Here is an 18,769-nt window from a genome sequence, read left to right on the forward strand (position 1 = left end):
TGAGCTAGCTTTAATCAAGCTTGCTTGGGGACTGGAGCAGCAAAGCCGTGGTAGCACAGACTCCAGAGATTGAACGAGCCCAGCTGGAACGCGCATGGCTGGGACACACTGAAGCGCACAATGCCAGAGCTTCCCTGCCCTGTGGCTGCACTGTAGACACTCCCTTAGTCCTACAGTGCTCTCCCTCTCTCATCCCTTTCTTTAGTTTAACAGAAAGAATAGACTGAATCCTGAGGTGCCATTGAAGTCAGTGGGACTACCTACCCGAGCAGGCATACTAGCACTTGGGATCAAGCCTCAGTCTGACAAACACATTGGCATGGGCTTCACTCAGAGCGCATGGGTCCAGATTCATGAAACCATCCCTATTCAGGACAACACATGTAAGTGAAGTCCATGGGATGTGTTTTCTTGCACTGGGGCCATGAATTGTCCCCCTGAAATCTCTCACTGTGCTCAAAGGTCCAGAAAACTGTGTGTGGCAGAGTTCAGAGTTGTCTCCAAAGACTATAAGGATTGGCAGGACTTAAATCCAGGCCTGTAGAACTACCAGGCAACTAACATCCCCACATTACTGCCTGGAAGCACTGTAACTTGGCCTTTCCATACAACCCACAATCCACAGAGGTTGCATGCCACGGGAAGCTTTCCCTCTAGTGATAAGACTGAGTGGTCCTTGACTGACTGAGTGATCTGGCTCCTTGATCCAATAGAAGACCATGGGGCATACCAAAAAGTGCCCAGGCGACAATGCAGATCTCTAGCTATCAGCTACAACTGCCCTGCTTCTCTGTTTCCAAGCTCCCAGTACTGACTTGCATTCTGACTCCTGATCAACCCCTAAAACCCCAGCATGGCCCCTGATAACTGGTATTGACCCTCAGCCAGATCCCTGACTCTGTCTCCAGCTCTGACCCTTGGCTTGACTCCTGACTCCAACTCTGCCTGGCCCCTCAGCTTGATTCTTGACGCTGATACTGGCTCTGACCCCTGGCTACAGGTCTTGGCTCCCAAGCTTCTGCCACTAGTCCTGCCTACTTTTGCCCAGGATCCTGACAGAAGACGATGGGACCATTCCTGTACTTTAAGTTAAGTACAAGGGTGAGTATTTGCAGGACCAGTTAGGTTTAGTGTTGCAAAATTGCTTCCTCATTTTTATTTAATCTTTCCTCAGGCATTGACTTTAATGGGCATTTGCGAGCATTTGGCCCATTGCTTTTTTAAATAATATAATGTAGCAAATGGTATATGTTAAACTATGCATTACAGGAGACCTGGGTTCTATTCCACTATATGTCACTGCCCTGTTGGTAGACGATGGGAAAGGCACTTCACCACTCTGGGCCTCAGTTTCCCCATCTGTAAAATGGGCATAAGGACTCTGTCCTCCTTTGTGAATACAGTTGAGGTCTACTGAGCAAAAGCACTAGAGAAGAGCCAAGGCTCAATCTTCATCATTATTAGGATATGTTCAATAACATAATCCGATATTTGCCTATTATCCCGAATGGTTTTAACATCTCCCTAGCAAACATCAAACAGCCTGGGTTGATATTGCAAGGAACACAATCTAAAGTCTGTACAGTAGACTCTAGACCAGCAAGCAATTTAAAATCTGTAGAGACAATTATACAGAGCAAATGAGGGTTACCCAGCTGGACACTTCAGCATCATGAAAGAAATAATTCTAATAAGTAAATCCTTTATCTACCCCATTTTAACTGTCTCTCACCACTTCCCAGAATCCATGAATCCCTCTTTCACTTAATTACAGTCACTTCATTAGGACGAGAGTGACAACAAGGAAATATGGTAACAACCGAATAATGAAGTCAGAGCAGTGAAGCGGTTTGAGTTTTACACAATACACCCAGCTCCACCTCATGCTTCGGTTCAAACTACAACTTCAACACCAGCAGGTGCCACCGAACGTCCAGACTTCAGTATAAATCCATTATTCTCTTCATGTGAATTTTCTTACCTTAGTTGCTAATTACTAAAGCTATTTGTGTTTAAATGAGCATTTTCTCCCTCATCACCCATCTCTACCTTCTCTTTGATCCGCCGTTAATATGTGCTGTATTTCATCAGCGTTATTTCTCTGACTAATTTTCCCCACACTCAAGGTTCAGAGCTTCAGTTTTGGTTAAGCAACTGAGAGTTTAGATGCTCATTTAGATGAACCACATGCAAACTTGTCCAGTGAGCAGAACTGGGCTGGCAGTCTGACAAGCAGAATCACAATTTGCAACAGTCTGTCCACAATCTATGCTTTTCAACTACTGTCTGTGTTTTTACCAACACGTTATAGGAAGTAGAAAGGAGTGAGAAGGTAAATGGATCCGTCCTTGCCAGGAAAAGCCATTCTGAAGATGGACACAGATTGCATTTTCAAGAATGGCTTCCAAGAACAAGTAAACAGGATTATCAGTCTGATTGGCTTTTTTCTTGCTTTTAATGCGGTACCATCAGAAAATGCCCAAGCTACGATAATATCCTTAGAAACCTGCTTCCATTTGCAAAACAACAGATGAGATCAGCTCGTTACATATTGAAAAGAGAGTCAGGAAAATGTCAAAATAAACCACAGCCATCGCATAGGCTGGGGTTCACAAAGTTGCTTAAGGGAGTTAGGCAACCAACCCCCACCAAATTTCAACAAGGCTTCAGTGCATAATTCCCCTGGGCTCATTTGAAAATTTCAACCATGAAGTCCACATCTGTGGAATATAAACACTGTACCCGTGGATCTCAAGCTTTTCCATACCGGGTTAAGTCCATACTGGGACTGAGACTGACTCCCCTTTTCCAGATCTTCTCCATCCCACCAAATCCCTCCCCCATCTAGACATGACCCCACTGCAAAATGGACTCCCTCCCCTCTATTTAGTAATATGGGAAGGGCAGGGTGGTTGCAACCTCCCGAGACATGCCTGTGACTCCCAGGTTTGGAACCCCTGCACTATATTATTTGCCCGACTCTCACTGCACACGTGACTGTCATTTGCATTCCCCATCTCCTTCATCACTGCCTGACTGCCTGCCACCCGCCAGCCCCACCCTTTGGAAATCATCCAGCATGTAACCACTACACTGTAAGGTCTGACCCTGCAAGCACTTCAGTTCACTTTACCTTTAAGCACGTGAGTCATTCCACGTGCTTCAAGTTAAGCATGTGCCCAAGTGCTTGCAGACTTGGGAGCTAAGACTCAGAACTGCAAGAGCAGAAAAATTTGGGCAATAAATTGTGCAACAAATTAAACTGCTTGTAAACATTGCACCGTATGCCAACTTTGCAAAATCACTTACTATTTATTTTGCATTGTCGAGCAGTCTGCTAGGAACAGCAATGGTGTGCAAAACAGGTCTAAAAGCGTCCCAGCCAAAGCAGCCACGGAGATGAATTTTGAGAAGTGTGGTCTGCATTAGGGGCTTTTGTTGTTGCTGCTTAGATTTCTTTTTCTTTACCTCGTGTTGGTAGATATCCAGGATCCTCTCCAATGACAGCTCCTCAAAGTACAGTCTGTCACACTCATCAAAATCTGTGCTCACTGTCTCCGGGTTGCAATTCACCACAACAGTCTTGTGGCCCAGCTGACGCAGCGTGCGGATGCTGGAGACAGCACACCAATCAAACTCCACGCTGCTGCCTGTCAGGAGGAAGAGGCAGAAGAGTAAGAGGGAGAAGGAAGCAGTAACATCAGGGAGCACAGACAAACACTTATAGCAGCCAGGCTTAAAGGAAAAGAACAGCATCATTTGTCAGGTCAGGCCACGAAATCTAATTGCCCTTGCATGGTAAGGGTAAGAACCCTTAAACATAGGTTCTCAAGCATAATGTGCATTAGCTCAGCTGCTCTGGGAAGACAGGCCTCCATCATGTCTGTCTGACAGCATGCATGCAATACACTTGTCTGTCTTAACCAGCCAACTGCTACTGCTTTCCAATACATGCACTTTGTCTGGACAGCATTTAAACCAAGAGGCATAAGCTAGGAGGTCCCTAACTTCATTGGACACTATTTGTTGTGATTTGTCATTTATTCCATAAAGTACATGTAACGAGGCGGTGTGGCTCCCATCCTCATCTGGGAGGGTCGAGCCCCATCAATCATCCATAGGGGTGGGGCCTCGAAGCGGAAGTCCTGCCCCACAGAGGGTCAAGCGGTGACCCGGAAGAATAAAAGCCAGCCCTCAGCCCTCAGTTGGAGCCCAGCCACCGTCAGGAGCAGACCTGTCTGCGGGAGCTCCTGACTCGGAAGCTGCTGAGGCCGCAGGCCGGTGTCCGGACTGGCCAGAACCTCCCCGCTACACTGAGGAGCTGCCGGAGCTGCCCCGCGCCCGCTACGATGAGGAGCTGCCGGAGCTGCCCCGCGCCCGCTACGACGAGGAGCTGCCGGAGCTGCCCCGCGCCTGCTACGACGAGGAGTGGCCGGAGCCGCCCCGCCCTTGTTGCGGCCCTGAGGACCCCCTGGAACAGGCCTGGCCCTGGCGAGTCTCGCTTACAACTGGCACCTGATCAGGGACTGCTTGAACCCGAGCCCCTGTGAGAAGGGGCTGGTAGGAGGATGGTAGCATGACCAACCCTCCGTCGCCAGAGACATGGAAGTCGAATGGCTGTTCTAGCTGCTGGCGGAGAGCCAGGAGCGTCAGCAGGCGGCGCAACTCCTGCAGCAGCAACAGCTGCAGGCCGCCCATCTCGAACAGCAGCAGCAGCAGCGAGACGCCGCACACCTCCAGCAGCAACAACAGCTGCATGCCGCTCAGCTGGAGCACCAGCAGCAGCTGATACAGCAACTGGGAGGCCAGCTGCAGCTGCTTCTGGGGCCTGCATCCCGCCCCGTCGATGGAGCCACGGGAGAAGACGCCAGGGGCTTCCGCCCGCCGGTTCCCCTGCACCTGACCAAGATGGGGCCGGGGGATGACCTGGAGGCCTTCTTGGTCACGTTCGAGCACGTGGCCCTTGTTGCAGGGTGGGCCCGCGACCAATGGGCCACTCTTTTGGCCCCGTACCTAACCGGACCAGCCCAGCTTGCCTATCACGGGCTGGCGACGGAAGAGGCCAAGGACTACGATTAGGTGAAGGCGGCGGTCCTGGACGCCTTGGATGTCAGCCCCGAGACCTTCAGCCAACGGTTTTGGGGCCAGACCTACCCGACAGGCACCCGGCCCCAGCTGATTGCCCAAGGCTTGAAGGAGGCCTGCTGCCACTGGCTCCAACCTGAGACCCGTACGGCGGAGGAGGTGACCGAGCAGATAGTCTTAGAACAATTTGTGCAAATTCTACCTGCTCGGGAAAGGGCTTGGCTACTCTGCCACCGGCCAGCCACGCTGCAGGCGGCGGCCTCCCTGATGGAGGACTTCCTGGCCGTGGAGGCTTCTATGGGGTCCGCCGTTCGGCCACCCACCCTGGGGCCCGACCAACTCCGGGGAGAGACGAGGGCATCTGCCTCATCTGGGCCGCGGCGCCCGAACCGCGGGCCGGACCCCTCAACGGCCTTCCGGGCCCCACGCCTGGATCCTGCCCCGCACTCGGCCCCCGCGGGTCTGTCGGGGGCCCCGTTGAAGCCCTCCCCAAAGCCCTCAAGCCGCCGGCCGCCGGGGCGGACGCCCAGGAATTGGACCCTGCTTCGGATGTGGGAAGGCCGGTCACTTACAACGGGACTGTCCCAAGATGGAGTGTGTTTTTGGGCAGGTCTGTGCAGGGGAAGGCCGATCCCGATGGCCCCAACCCCCCAAACTCACGGTCCCGGTGGTTGTAGGGGACCGTGCCACAACGGCCCTAGTAGACTCGGGCTGTGGGCAAACGCTGGTCCACCGGGCTCTGGGACCACCGGTCGATCCCGGTTTGGGGCCCATCCGTTTGCACTGCATCCACGGGGATGTCCGACCCTACCCGAGTGCCCGGGCCCGTTTGATGGTCAATGGCCTCACGCGGTCGTTGGTAGTCGGCTTGGCCCCCCGACTAGCCTACCCCGTGATCCTGGGACGCGACTGGCCCGCCTTTGAGGGGCTCCTCCGGTCCATACCGGCCTTTGAGGCCGAGCCCCAGGAGCCCCCAGTGGAGACAGAAGGGGACGCCGAGGAGGTTGGGGCAGGAAACGCGGAGGCCAAAGGTCAGGGGGAAGAACGCCCCCCCACCAGACCTCGCTTTGACACGGACTTCTGTCGGGACCAACGGGCCGACCCCACACTCAGCCGGGCCTACGAGCAACTGGCGGCAGTCGATGGATCCGTTGTTGACCCTCACCGTGCTACGCAGTCCGGCGGGACAGACTTTATCGGGTCGAGCGGGACCCCCGCACACGGGAGCCCCGGATGCAACTTCTCGTGCCCTGCTGCCACCGACGCGCCGTGATGAGCCTGGCCCACGACGTGCCGGCCGCGGGACACCTGGGGCACGAGAAGACCCTGGCCCGAATCCGGATGCGGTTCTACTGGCCGGGGCTCGATGGGGACGTAAAGCAATACTGTAATTCCTGTCCGGGGTGTCAGTTGGCCGCCCCGCCTCGAGGTCCCAAGGCCCCCTTGGTCCCCATGCCATTGGTTGAAACGCCGTTCGAACGCGTTGCCATGGACCTGGTAGGCCCACTGCCCCGGAGTGCAGCTGGTTTCCAGTATATCCTGGTCCTGGTCGACAATGCCTCCCGGTTCCCGGAGGCTATTCCCCTGAGGAGCATCATGGCCCGGACCATTGCCGGCGAGCTGGTGAAGGTATTTTCCCGCTTAGGATGGCCTAAAGAAATCCTGACCGACCAGGGCACTAACTTCACCTCCCGGTTACTGAAACAGGTCTGCCAACTCCTGGGGGTGAAACAACTACACACCTCCGTCTATCACCCCCAGATGGATGGGTTGGTGGAACGGTTCAATCGGACCCTTAAGGACATGCTAAAACGGTTCCCACCGGACGAGCTACGCCACTGGGACCATCCGGGAAGTTCCCCAGGCGTCGACCAAGTTTTCCTCCTTCGAACTCTTGCACGGGCGGAGGCCACGGGGCCTCCTGGATTTAATGAAGGAGATGTGGGAGCAGTTGGCCTCCCCAACCCAGGGCCTCCTCCAGTATGTCCTCCGGCTGCGGGAACAGCTTACTCAGGCGGGGACCTTGGCGCGGGAAAACCTAAAAGTAGCCCAAGAGAGGCAGGAGCGGAGTAATAATCAAGAAGCGCAGGTACGAGAGTTTGCCCCTGGAGACCGGATTCTGCTGCTCCTACCCTCCAAGGAGTCGAAATTATTGGCCCGTTGGCAGGGCCCCTACAAGGTAACTCGGAAGGTGGGCCCCGTTAATTATGAGATTTACCAACCAGGCCGCCGGAAGAAGAAACAGATATACCACGTCAACCTGCTGAAGCCATGGCGTGACCGGGAGGGCCTCTTGATTGACCCATGCCCACTGGACTTGGAGCTAGGCCCGGAGGTGGTCCAAACGAGGGACCTGACGGAGCCCCCGTTGGGGTGTTCCCTGACAGACAAGCAACGTAAACAGGCGCAGTGCCTCCTAAGGGCGTTCCGGCAAACCTTCACGGCGCTACCGGGCTATATGACGTTAACCTGCCACACGATCCAAACCAAGCCCGGGAAGGTCATCCGAGAAACCGCCCGGCCAGTGCCGTATCGAATGCAGCAAGAAATCGAGGAGGAGGTCCAGGCCATGTTGGCCCTGGGGGTCATCGAGCCGTCTCGGAGCGAGTGGAGCAGTCTGGTGGTCTTGGTGCCTAAGCCAGATGGCTCCCGTCGGTTCTGCATAGACTTCCGGAAGGTCAACGCCATATCACGCTTAGATGCCTACCCGATGCCCCGGGTCGACGAGCTGCTGGGCCACGCTGGACCTTAGCAAGGGCTACTGGCAAATCCCGCTCGAGGAGACCTCCAAGGAGAAGACTGCCTTTGCCACCCCGTCGGGGCTCTATCAATTCACACGGATGCCCTTCGGGCTCCATGGAGCCCCCGCGACCTTTCAGCGGCTCATGGACCACCTCCTGCAGCTGCATTAAGAGTACGTGGCCGCATACCTAGATGACGTCGTGATCTACAGCCGCCGCTGGGAGGACCATCTAAACCAGGTCACGGCGGTCCTCAGAACCCTGAGGGAGGCGGGGTTGACGGCGAACCCCAAGAAATGCCGGATAGCTTGGCAGGAGACCACCTACCTCAGCTATACCGTCGGGCAGGGGCAAGTCAAACCCCCTCGCAGAGTGCCCCCCCCGACAAACAAACGACAGGTACGACGCTTCCTGGGACTCGTGGGGTATTACCGGCGGTTTATCCCGCAATTTGCGTCCATTGCCGCCCCCTTGACCGGGCTGCTGACTAAGAATAGCCCGCGACAGGTACAATGGACCCCCAAATCTGAGGCAGCCTTTAAAACGCTCCGAAGCTGCTTGTGCCAGGAACCCGTCTTGTATAGTCCGGATTTTGACAAACCATTTATCCTCCAGACGGATGCATCTGATGTCGGCCTAGGAGCAGTCTTGTCTTAGGAAGGGGACGGAGACCACCCCGTACTGTACCTGAGCCGAAAACTGTTCCCACGAGAATGGAACTACGCTGTGGTGGAAAAGGAGGCCCTTGCAGTAAAGTGGGCCTGCGAGGCCCTTCAGTTCTTCCTCCTGGGGGCCCCTTTCACTCTCATCACAGACCACACCCGCTTCAATGGCTCATGCGTATGAAGGACAATAACGCCCGCATTATGCGCTGGTATTTGGCCTTGCAGCCCTATGCATTCACCATCTAGCATCGGGCTGGCAAGGACCATGCCAACGCGGACTTCCTATCCCGCCTCGAGGAGATGGAACCGTCCAGCCCCGACAAGCGGGAGCTGGACTTAAGGGGGGGGTGTGTAATGAGGCGGTGTGGCTCCCCTCCTCATCCGGGAGGGTCGAGCCCCGTCAATCATCCATAGGGGCGGGGGCCTCGAAGCGGAAGTCCCGCCCCCCAGAGGGTCAAGCGGCGACCCGGAAGAATAAAAGCTGGCCCTCAGCCCTCAGCTGGAGCCCAGCCACCATCAGGAGCAGACCTGTCCGCGGGAGCTCCTGACTGGGAAGCTGCTGAGGCCGCAGGCCGGTGTCCAGACTGGCCAGAACCTCCCCACTACGACGAGGAGCTGCCGGAGCTGCCCCGCGCCCGCTACGACGAGGAGCTGCCGGAGCTGCCCCGCGCCCGCTACGACGAGGAGCTGCCGGAGCTGCCCCGCGCCCGCTACGACGAGGAGCTGCCGGAGCTGCCCCGCGCCCGCTACGACGAGGAGCTGCCGGAGCTGCCCCGCGCCCGCTACGACGAGGAGCTGCCGGAGCTGCCCTGCGCCCGCTATGAAGAGGAGCTGCCAGAGCTACCCCGCGCTCGCTATGACGAGGAGTGGCCGGAGCTGCCCCGCGCCCGCTATGACGAGGAGCTGCCGGAGCTGCCCCGCGCCCGCTACGACTAGGAGCTGCCAGAGGTACCCCGCGCCTGCTATGACAAGGAGTGGCTGGAGCCGCCCCGCCCTTGTTGCAGCCCCGAGGACCCCCCGGAACAGGCCTGGCTGGACTTCCCAGAAGAGCTGCCAGACCTGCCGCCCAGCCCTGGCCGGGAGGAGCCGGTGTGGTGGGACGTCCCTGAAGCTGATCCCACGAACCACGTAGGCTCGGAGGGGGATACTGGAAGTAGCCCGGGAGCAGCCAACCCGAGTCAGGCTGCAGACCTCCCGATACCCATGGCAGTGTGTTGCGGTCAGGATCCCCACTGACCACCTGCAGCGGTGATCACCGCTACTAGGGCCCCGAGCTGGAACGCAGTGGAGTGGGTGGGCCTGCGTTCCCCCTGCCACCCGTAGCCGGGTGGCAGAATACCCCTCCCGCTGGCCTGAGGACGCCATTAGGCCTACTGTGTGTTTGCCTAACCCTGACGCAAGAGGATCTGAGCCTCTATAACTGTGTTTGGTGCCCCGCCCGAACCAAGGGCTGGGCCCCCTCTGACTTTGCCACTGCTCTGCCCTGCTCCAAAGGGCCAGAGTGGTTATAAATGTGTTTGGTGCCCCTGCCCGAACCAAGGGCTGGGCCCCCTCTGACTTTGCCACTGCTCTGCCCTGCTCCAAAGGGCCAGAGCTGTTATAAATGTGTTTGGTGCCCCGCCCGAACCAAGGGCTGGGCCTCCTCTGACTTTGCCATTGCTCTGCCCTACTCCAAAGGGCCAGAGCTGCTATAACTGTGTAACTGGTGCCCTGCCCGAACCAAGGGCTGGGCTCCATTTGCCTGTGCCACTGCTCGGCCCTGTCCCAAAGGGCCCGAGCGACCCGCACTCCTGCCAGCCCGCCCTGAACCAAAGGGCCGGAGCTGGGATAACTGTGTATTGTTACTCAGCCCTGCAGCAGAGGGTCTGAGCTCCTAATTAACTGCGTGTTGGTGTCCGCCCGAATCCAGGGCCGGGCCCCCGTTGACTGTACCACTGCCCGGTCCTATCCATAGGGACTGACTACCCGCGCGGTGGGTGACAGTCCCGAGACCGAGACCCGCAGACGACAAGTCGAGGCCGGTGTGGCTCCGCTCCTCATCCGGGAGGGTCGAGCCCCGGCAAGTCTCACTTACAGTACAAAAGTGCTATAAAGAGGAGGAAAAACTTATATCTACAGAAATGCTGTTAGAAAGAAAAGCAAACTGATAAGAAGAGTTTATGTTTGTTTCTTACCCTCTAGCTCAATGGTTTGCAATCTTTTGTTTATCTGTGGACCCCTGAAAAATACCCCTTTGGAAATCTTAAACATAGCCTGCAGGCCCCCAGAGGTCCACGGACCACAGATTGAAAACCATTGGTCTTGAGGGCAGAACACTTTTAGTTTACATGTTAGTTAACAGACAGGAGGTCTGATTTTCCATTGGCTTGCACCTTATGTAGTCAAACTAGAATGGGAACATTTTACAGCAACTCTGGCCTAGGGTGCTAATGACTAAATAAGACACAGGTCAATGAAGAAGCATGCCTTTGGTGTCCAGCAGCTAGTGTTACATACATTTCTGAGCTACAACGTGTATGTGGATTATCATAAACAGAGAAAGATGTGGCTTCAAGTTTAAGGAACATCTTTAGATTGTTATGCTTATGATCTATTCAAAAAGAGCTTGAACTCAACCTGAGTTACATGATCATTAACTATCTGTACCGTTATTTTATATATATAATTGTGTTACAAGTTCTGTATGAAATCCAAACAGCACAGAATTGCTCTTTCCACAATATCTAGTAACATACAGGGTCACTCACTGACTGACACACAATTAATTTCCACATTCCTCTTGAGCTAGAATCTTGATTGTACTACATGTTTCATTCATTCATTACGGGCTGTTGAGTATAGAAAAAATCCCATAATTGGAAATGGACCTTTCCAGCAGAGGTCACTGAAATGTCATCAGCCATTTTAATTGAATTTCAATTATTCAAGTGTCCTTACAGGGTACAGGAAGCCCAATTTTGAGACATGAACGTCATTTGTGGTCAGCATTTCAGTGTATTGAATGTAAGCCTGGAAAATCGCCGAATGGGTGCACGTATATTCCAGGCACATCCAGTAATTGCCATGTCCAGCTGCAGAGGGCCTGCAGCCAATTAGTAATACTAATAATCATCCGTGAAGAGGTACATTAGTATAAGCAGACATCGACTTCACAGGAGACTATGTATTTGTGCCACTTTACATCATAGCTTAATTTGGCACCTTATATTTATCAAAATAACAACAAGATAAATCAAAAGTACAGCCCAGTTTAGGAGCACTGTTTAAAATACACAATATAACCTAGTAATTTTCAATGACTCTTGAATTGTGCATGTTGTCACAATTATCTTGCACCGAACAGGTCCACAGCTTCTGAACAGAAAGTTTTTTTTCCCATCAAAAATGGCCTTTATTTTAAAACAAACTTCTTGTGTAACATTGTTGACATTATCAATATTTTGTTTTTTTCACAAAATGTTCTGAGAAATGTTTCCCAATATTTTGATACAAAAATACACTGAAATCATTATCGATGTTTCTGGTTTACCTAAAAACCAGCGGTCAGTAAGAAAATGTGGGTTTGGGGAACATTTTAAAATGATTTTTACAAAAGTTTTGATTTGAAATTTCCATTTCAAATATAGTAGAACTGTTTGTGAAAAAACAGAAGATCGGTCCATTTTGAATCAAGAGAAATGAAAACAATTCTGACACATTCCCAAACGTGGTCTTCCCATTTTTTGATCAGTTCTAGTCCTGAAAATACAAGAACGTGGAGAAAGCTAGATGGACCTCACTGAATTACAGCTTCACTTTGATTTTATGAGGGACAGCATATGAAACTGCAAAACTGCCTTCCAAGGATTAGTAAACAAGAAACGACCACCTCAGTCATTGCACTAGGAAAAGGTATTCAGAAGTGCAAGCAATCATTCCTGCACCCCACCATGCTTTAAGCTTCTTTGCTTTTACTGGAGGTGGCCAGGCTTTTCTCGAAATGACAAAATATACCGGATCAAGGTCAGACCCATGCTCTTTGTCCAAAATAATTACTAGTTCTAGGTGAATACTGCAAAATAGTTTCCTCAAATATTTGCTTGAATTGTTCAACAACATTGCAGCCCTTTTGTGTTTACTTTCTGCTAGTATGTTTACTGGCAGGAATGCTCACAGATACAGCAAATAAAAGAGAATATTCCTGGGGAATTAATTCTGATTTCATTCATCTGAATATTCACACTGCAAACCTGATTTGAAGAGCTATGATCCTTGAATCAGAGACCTGAAACATACCATGTGACTGGCATGTCCGAACAAAACTAATCAACATAGTCTAAATTTCAAATATCGACAACTTTCAGTAAACTTCTTGGGAATGGCTTATAGACCAGACATTGCACTGCAAATATTTTGGAATAGTGAATAATTGTTAATATTTGCAAGGTGTCTGGGGACAATTCATCAACAGAAGTGGTGAAAATTACCAGATTACTCACTGCAAGCTATTGGCCCAGCTCAAAGAATTACAAAAAACAAGTATTTTCCTTTTATTATCACAGTGGTCAACTGAAACAGTACACTTAATCCTCCAAACAAGAAGGGGCTGAACATAACCATATATTATCATCAACGTAAATAAGGATTTATCAGCTGGCGCACATGCATTCAAACTATCCTAGGTGTAACAGCAATGAATCTGGATACAAGATACTAAATTCCAAGAGCCTTAATGTTAGCTGCAAAGAAGAAATAAAAAACATCTCCATGGAAATCACTGATAGGTGTTATGATCTGGTTTCAGCTGAACAGTAACAAGAAGGCTCCTTTTTTATTTCCAGGGCATGAAATGAAGTCCCCAAGCAAATGGAAAAGGCAAGCTCTGTATTTGGAATTCACATGCTATATACTGTGTCCTTGCAAGTTTTGTTACCATGTGAAAAAAGTATCAAATGAACCACAAGAATTCCCAGGACAGCTTTAGGGTAGAAGGAAGACAGATTTACCTATGTGATACGGTCCACAGCCCAACACCATCATTCCATGGTCATCAAATTTTACATCATTCTCCTAAGGAGGAAGGGAGAGAAGTCATGAGGAGCTATACCCAGCAGCCCTTACTCTGTGTTTCTGAGAACAAACCATTTCTAATGCTCAGCCCATACCCAAAAGCAAGACACCCAGGGCTCAAGTCTGATCTCATTTACTGCAGCGTAAATTAGGAAAAACTCCATTCAAGTCAGTGGAGTTATATATCAGTGGGACGAGGCCCTCAGATTCTACTGGCCTTAAGTATTATGGTTGCTGTGGATCTATACAGGTTTGGAAGAACAAATGTCAGTCCCATTATTCAGTGTAGGATTCTTTCTTAAATTATAATGATTTGCTGCTAACAGCCTGAAAAGGTGACTCAGGAGTGCAGGAAGAAGCCCCACAGGAGGCACCATACAACAAAACAACAGTAAGAGAACCTTCCTATCCTGTGGCCAGCCAAGAGCACCTGTGGTTAGCACTCAATGCTACAGCTCAAGAGACCCAAGTTTATGTCTGTGCATGACCTTTCACTCACTGGCTACAAGGAGGAAACTTGAGGGAGAAGGAGGAAGAGAAAATCCTCTCAGGAGGTGCAAGGGGATAAAGTCTTCAGTGGAAGATGAGGAAGTGAAAAATAAGACAGTTAATGAGGAAAGGGTTATGCTGGTTTGACAGAATGACTTGATGTATTCTATTTGTCTGCAAGCGTTCACAGCACATTGCAGTCACAGTCCAGACTAGTAGAGAGCCAAAGTTTCCTTTGGTATTTTCCTAACAGTTACATGACCGAGTAAAGCCAGGGTAGCTATGAATAGCCCAAAGTTTTCATAAAGATTTCCATCATGCAGGATATTCAGTGGCCAATGGTTTGGTGGTCCTAATTTCTCCAGGATGAGTTGTCTGCATCACAAAACAGCCAGCGCCATGGCCCCTGATGGCCCCCTGGTTGGCAGATTCAGCAGAGAAGCCAAAGATTGAATAGCCCCTGGATAATAAGATATGGTATCCACTCACCAGCAGAGGATATAAGCTTTGAGACACATTGGTGGGGCATTGAGGGGAAGCTGTCACTGCTGGGGCGCACACTATGCCCATTCTGCAGTGAGAGGATTCAAGTGCTGTCAGTAGAGAACCTTCTTATAAATGCATCGAGTAAATGTTTAGGGAGAAGAATGTTCCAGCACTTCTCAAATGAGACTATGCATAATGCCATCTGAAACAATTACCAGCTATAGAAAATGAGAATTAGCTGAAAGGTCTCTAGAGTCTAATCATGGAAGAGAGAGAGACATTACAATATGCTGCAGCTATACTGCAGCATTTCACAGCACCTACCTGCCCATTGTATGTGACGTAGAGGTAGTTCGTTATTGCAGGGTATTCTGCTGCCAGCGTGTCAATCTGTAAAGGGAGGGAATTATGAATCAACAGGTGCAAGGTTTTTTTCGTTTTTCTCATTTTGCATTTCTATCAGCCACTCTCTCGCTGCTTTCCAGCCACTCTCTCGCAGAAAGAGAACGTAATCTAGCAGCTCTGACACTGTCTGACCTCCTTCCTTCATGTCCCTACCCTTTCAAGCCAATCCTCTCCTCCACATCAGACTCCTTTGTTTCCCTCTCACACTGCTACCTCCAAGTTCCAGCTTCAGCTCTCCTCCCACGCTGCCTATGCATTCACGCTGCCAAGCTCCTTTAGGGAAAGGAATCATGGTCCAGAGACATTTTCCATGGTAAATCCATCCTCTCTTCCCTCTGCATGCCCCTCTCCTTCTAACTATCTTTACTTCTCCTCCATGGGTGAATCTTGTGCTGCCATCTATTTCATTAGCACAGACTGAAGCTATATGCAGGTTAAGTGGGACACTTTATTAAACCCTGCGCATTGCATCCAGCCTAACTCCCCTTCCTGTTCCGCTGGTGTCCAATCGACAGCAACCCCCACAGAACACTGGCCCCCTCATCCCAGTTCCCCTTATCCTGACACACCCTCCACTAGTAGTAGTTCTCCATTTCTGAGGCTCCAATGAGCTCAAACTTCCCTCACCAAGTTCACCAGGGACCTTGGGGTGCTTTTCTGTTCTTATTGCTGACCTGCCAGCTGCCTCTGAAAGAATTAGTCACTCTCACTTCCACAGTCAGCACACACACACTGTTCTTGAGGATCATCATGACTACAGATGGTAGAAATATTCACTTGCAGTTGTTATAATGTAGCCCCTCCCGTGGTTAGTGAATGGTATATGAACCATACTGATTTTCTTCCAATGTATTTCTTGCACGTAGCTATTCACCAGACAGCCTGAAGGAATCATATTCAGACTGTGGCTGGTTCACAAACTATTTCCATCAACTGTTTCCCTCTCATTCTACATAGCATGTGGTTGGCCATCATTAAGTCATGTGCTGTCGTTACAGCTCCCAGAATGGATAGCTGAAACAGGAGCACAATGAACAGGAAATACCAATAAAGCACCGCCCATATGAATTTTCCATGCTAAAACTCAAGAAACTTTCTGGATTACCAAACATTTTTATGAATACCCATCGGATGCCCAAACACTAATGAGGAATGAATAATATGACTGTATGGTATTAGCACCATGTAAGTGTCTGCCATTCATTACTATTATTATGGAATATATTGCAAGGCTTGGCAAGTGTGCATAGGCCAGGCGAGAACAAGAAAGGAAAACACCAGCTGGGGAGCAAAAGGATATTTGGCATCTGGAATTGGGCCTAAGGATACAGATGGGCCCTCCAACCACTTTCAAGAACAGTCAATGATTTTTTTCCTAAGGACAAAAACCAGCTGCCAGCACTTCAGTATCAGCATCCCTTAAGCAAAAGGCAAAATGACAATGGAACACCTATGAAAGCACTTACGACATCGTCATGAATACCAGATGAGCTCATTATGTTCAGTGCCATCACAATGAATACCAAATGAACCCATAATGATGGGAAACTTAAAATAAAGCATTACCCCCTAAAAAGTTACTACCAAGAGCGAACAAGCTAGCTATACTTTTCATGGTCACAAGGCCGTGGGTTAGCATTGGTGCTTTCAGCCTTTCACTGCAGCTATCTGGCAAGGTTTCAGTCCAGGCCACTCAGAAGAAGTGTGTCTCTCTTTGGGGGCTGAGAAAGGAAGTGCATTCTCACTTTCCTTCCACTGTTGCCAGTTGCTTCATTAAGGGCTGCAGAATGGGACTAAGAGCTGGCAGGAAATAAGAAGGAAAGGTAAAATCTTGGCTCCATTAAAGTCAATGCCAAACTCCTCTTGACTTCAATGGAGCTTGCTTTCCTACCAGCCCATTAACCACGTGTCTCCTCCATCACCACAGGTCCCCAAACCTCAACCCAACAGCAGTGCTGCCATGGCAGACATGCTTCATACTGTACCTGTTTCACTGAAGGTTTTATGTTCTTCTTCAGCCTCAGCTCCCGGCTCTGGGCCTCGGTTACTCCAAGGCATTTCCCAATCTGCTTATCCGAGAAGCCGATCTGTTTGGCCCTCCTCATTGTTTCTTCTGGAATTGACTCACTGGGATTAAATATAAGACATATACAGTCCATGACGGTAAAAGATGAGCATGTGTGAATCTGTGTCTGCCATGTGGTACTCGGAGATGGCTGCTGTCAGAGCATGTGTGTAGGAGGAAGAAGGAGAAGAGATGGGCTTAGCTAACCCTAAGCCATCAAATGCTTGTCCTACACACAAGAGACTACCTCTGTATGTCCCCTGCAGACAACTACTCGATAAAGCATATACACACATCTGGGGCACTGGGATTCTAGCTCTTTTCTTTCAGCTGCAAAATCACCATTCTGTGCCTAAGGACAGCTCCCCTAGCTTCTCCTAATAGGCCTCATCCTGTCAGTAGGTAAGCCACTGGAGGACCACATCATACTCAGACAACACAAAGCCAGTCCAGCACAATATTAACTGAACAGATATCTCACAGTTGCCTGTTCCCCATCTTCAGGTTCAGAGTATCCAAACTCTCCCACCCATATTCCATTCTACCCCCAACTTCACTTTGTTATTCCTTTTTCTCTCATTGTCAATTTAAAAACATAGGAATTACCAGACTGCGTCAGACCCAAAGTCTGTCTAGCCCAGAGTCCTGTCTCTGACAGTGGCCAGCATCTGATGATCAAGAAGAACATTCAAGAACCTTGAAGGAGGCAGTTATGGTATAACCTACTTACCAGTGGAATTTTCTCCTAACCCCATCTGTCCATGATTGATTTATACCCTGAAGCATGACAGTCTATATACCTTTAAATAATCACTGATCCTACATAAATGGTGAGTCCTTAGCTAAACATTTAGCCTCCGTGCTGTCAAGTGGCCATGAGTTCCACAGGCTTATATGCTGAGGTAAACATTTTCTTCTATCAATTTCAAATGTGTTCCCTTTCACTGAACTTCCCTTCCTTCTTGCATTATTAAAGATGATAAAGAGGCATACCCAATTTAGCTTCTCTATCCCATTCATTATTTCATATTTAATTTCAACAAGATTTCTCAGCATCCTCTAGGCTTAATTCTTTTCTTTCCATTTCTTCTCTTTTCAGACATCACATATTTTGGTACCTTCACCAAGTCCCCTATGCTCTGGCCATCTCTGCACATCCCCAGCTGAACTGAATGTGTCTTGTCAGATATCTTTTTCCATTTTCAATCTCCATTCTCATTTTTACCCCTCCTCTATCAGCTTATGTTTCTTTCTTTGCCTCTACCTACTGCTATGGTAAAGCTTCTGTCTCTCTCTCTGGTATCTAAGCTACCTTTTCTAAGCTAAGCTTTTGCAAACCATAAAAAATCCTACATACTTTTGTCACCGCTTCTGTTTCCATCTTCATTGCCAAAAGCATCCTTGCTTGCCCTATAAATCAATATTTTATATGCAAGCAAGCACTGAATCAGGAAAGAGGAAATGATTAACAAATAAGCTATTTTCCTAAATCAGAGCTTTTGAATTATGTCCTTGGCTTTGTGGTATTTTTAACTAAATATCACTGTGTAATCTGAGGGGGAAAAGAAGGGGGAAGTCTCATTTACTGGAACGTTTCAGGAAGCAGAAAGACATTGGATTGGATTTGTCACTCATGCCGGTTTAAATAACAAGCCGCTCAATTCACTCCATTGAAGTCTGACTGATAAAAAAACAGGTGCAAGTCACATGAGAGTCAAGACCCATGGTTTGGATTCTAATCCCTGATCAGACACTTAAGTATTTCAATGAGAGTTTGGAACCTA

The 18,769-nt window shown here is 49.9% G+C and overlaps 1 protein-coding gene across 1 annotated transcript in view; it reads right to left on the reverse strand.

The window, feature by feature from the left end:
• The window catches only part of CPS1 (carbamoyl-phosphate synthase 1), a 137,241-nt gene that overhangs the window by 38,178 nt on the left and 80,294 nt on the right, over positions 1–18,769 (reverse strand). Inside the window, exons 22-25 of the mRNA XM_050916118.1 lie at positions 16,906–17,047; positions 14,840–14,905; positions 13,477–13,540; positions 3,469–3,650 (exon numbers count right to left, since the gene is read on the reverse strand). Coding sequence (XP_050772075.1) covers positions 3,469–3,650; positions 13,477–13,540; positions 14,840–14,905; positions 16,906–17,047 — 454 coding nt within the window. The remainder of the gene's footprint in view (positions 1–3,468; positions 3,651–13,476; positions 13,541–14,839; positions 14,906–16,905; positions 17,048–18,769) is intronic.

The sequence above is a fragment of the Gopherus flavomarginatus genome, chromosome 10 (assembly GCF_025201925.1).
Source record: "Gopherus flavomarginatus isolate rGopFla2 chromosome 10, rGopFla2.mat.asm, whole genome shotgun sequence".
NCBI classification, from domain to species: domain Eukaryota; kingdom Metazoa; phylum Chordata; order Testudines; family Testudinidae; genus Gopherus; species Gopherus flavomarginatus.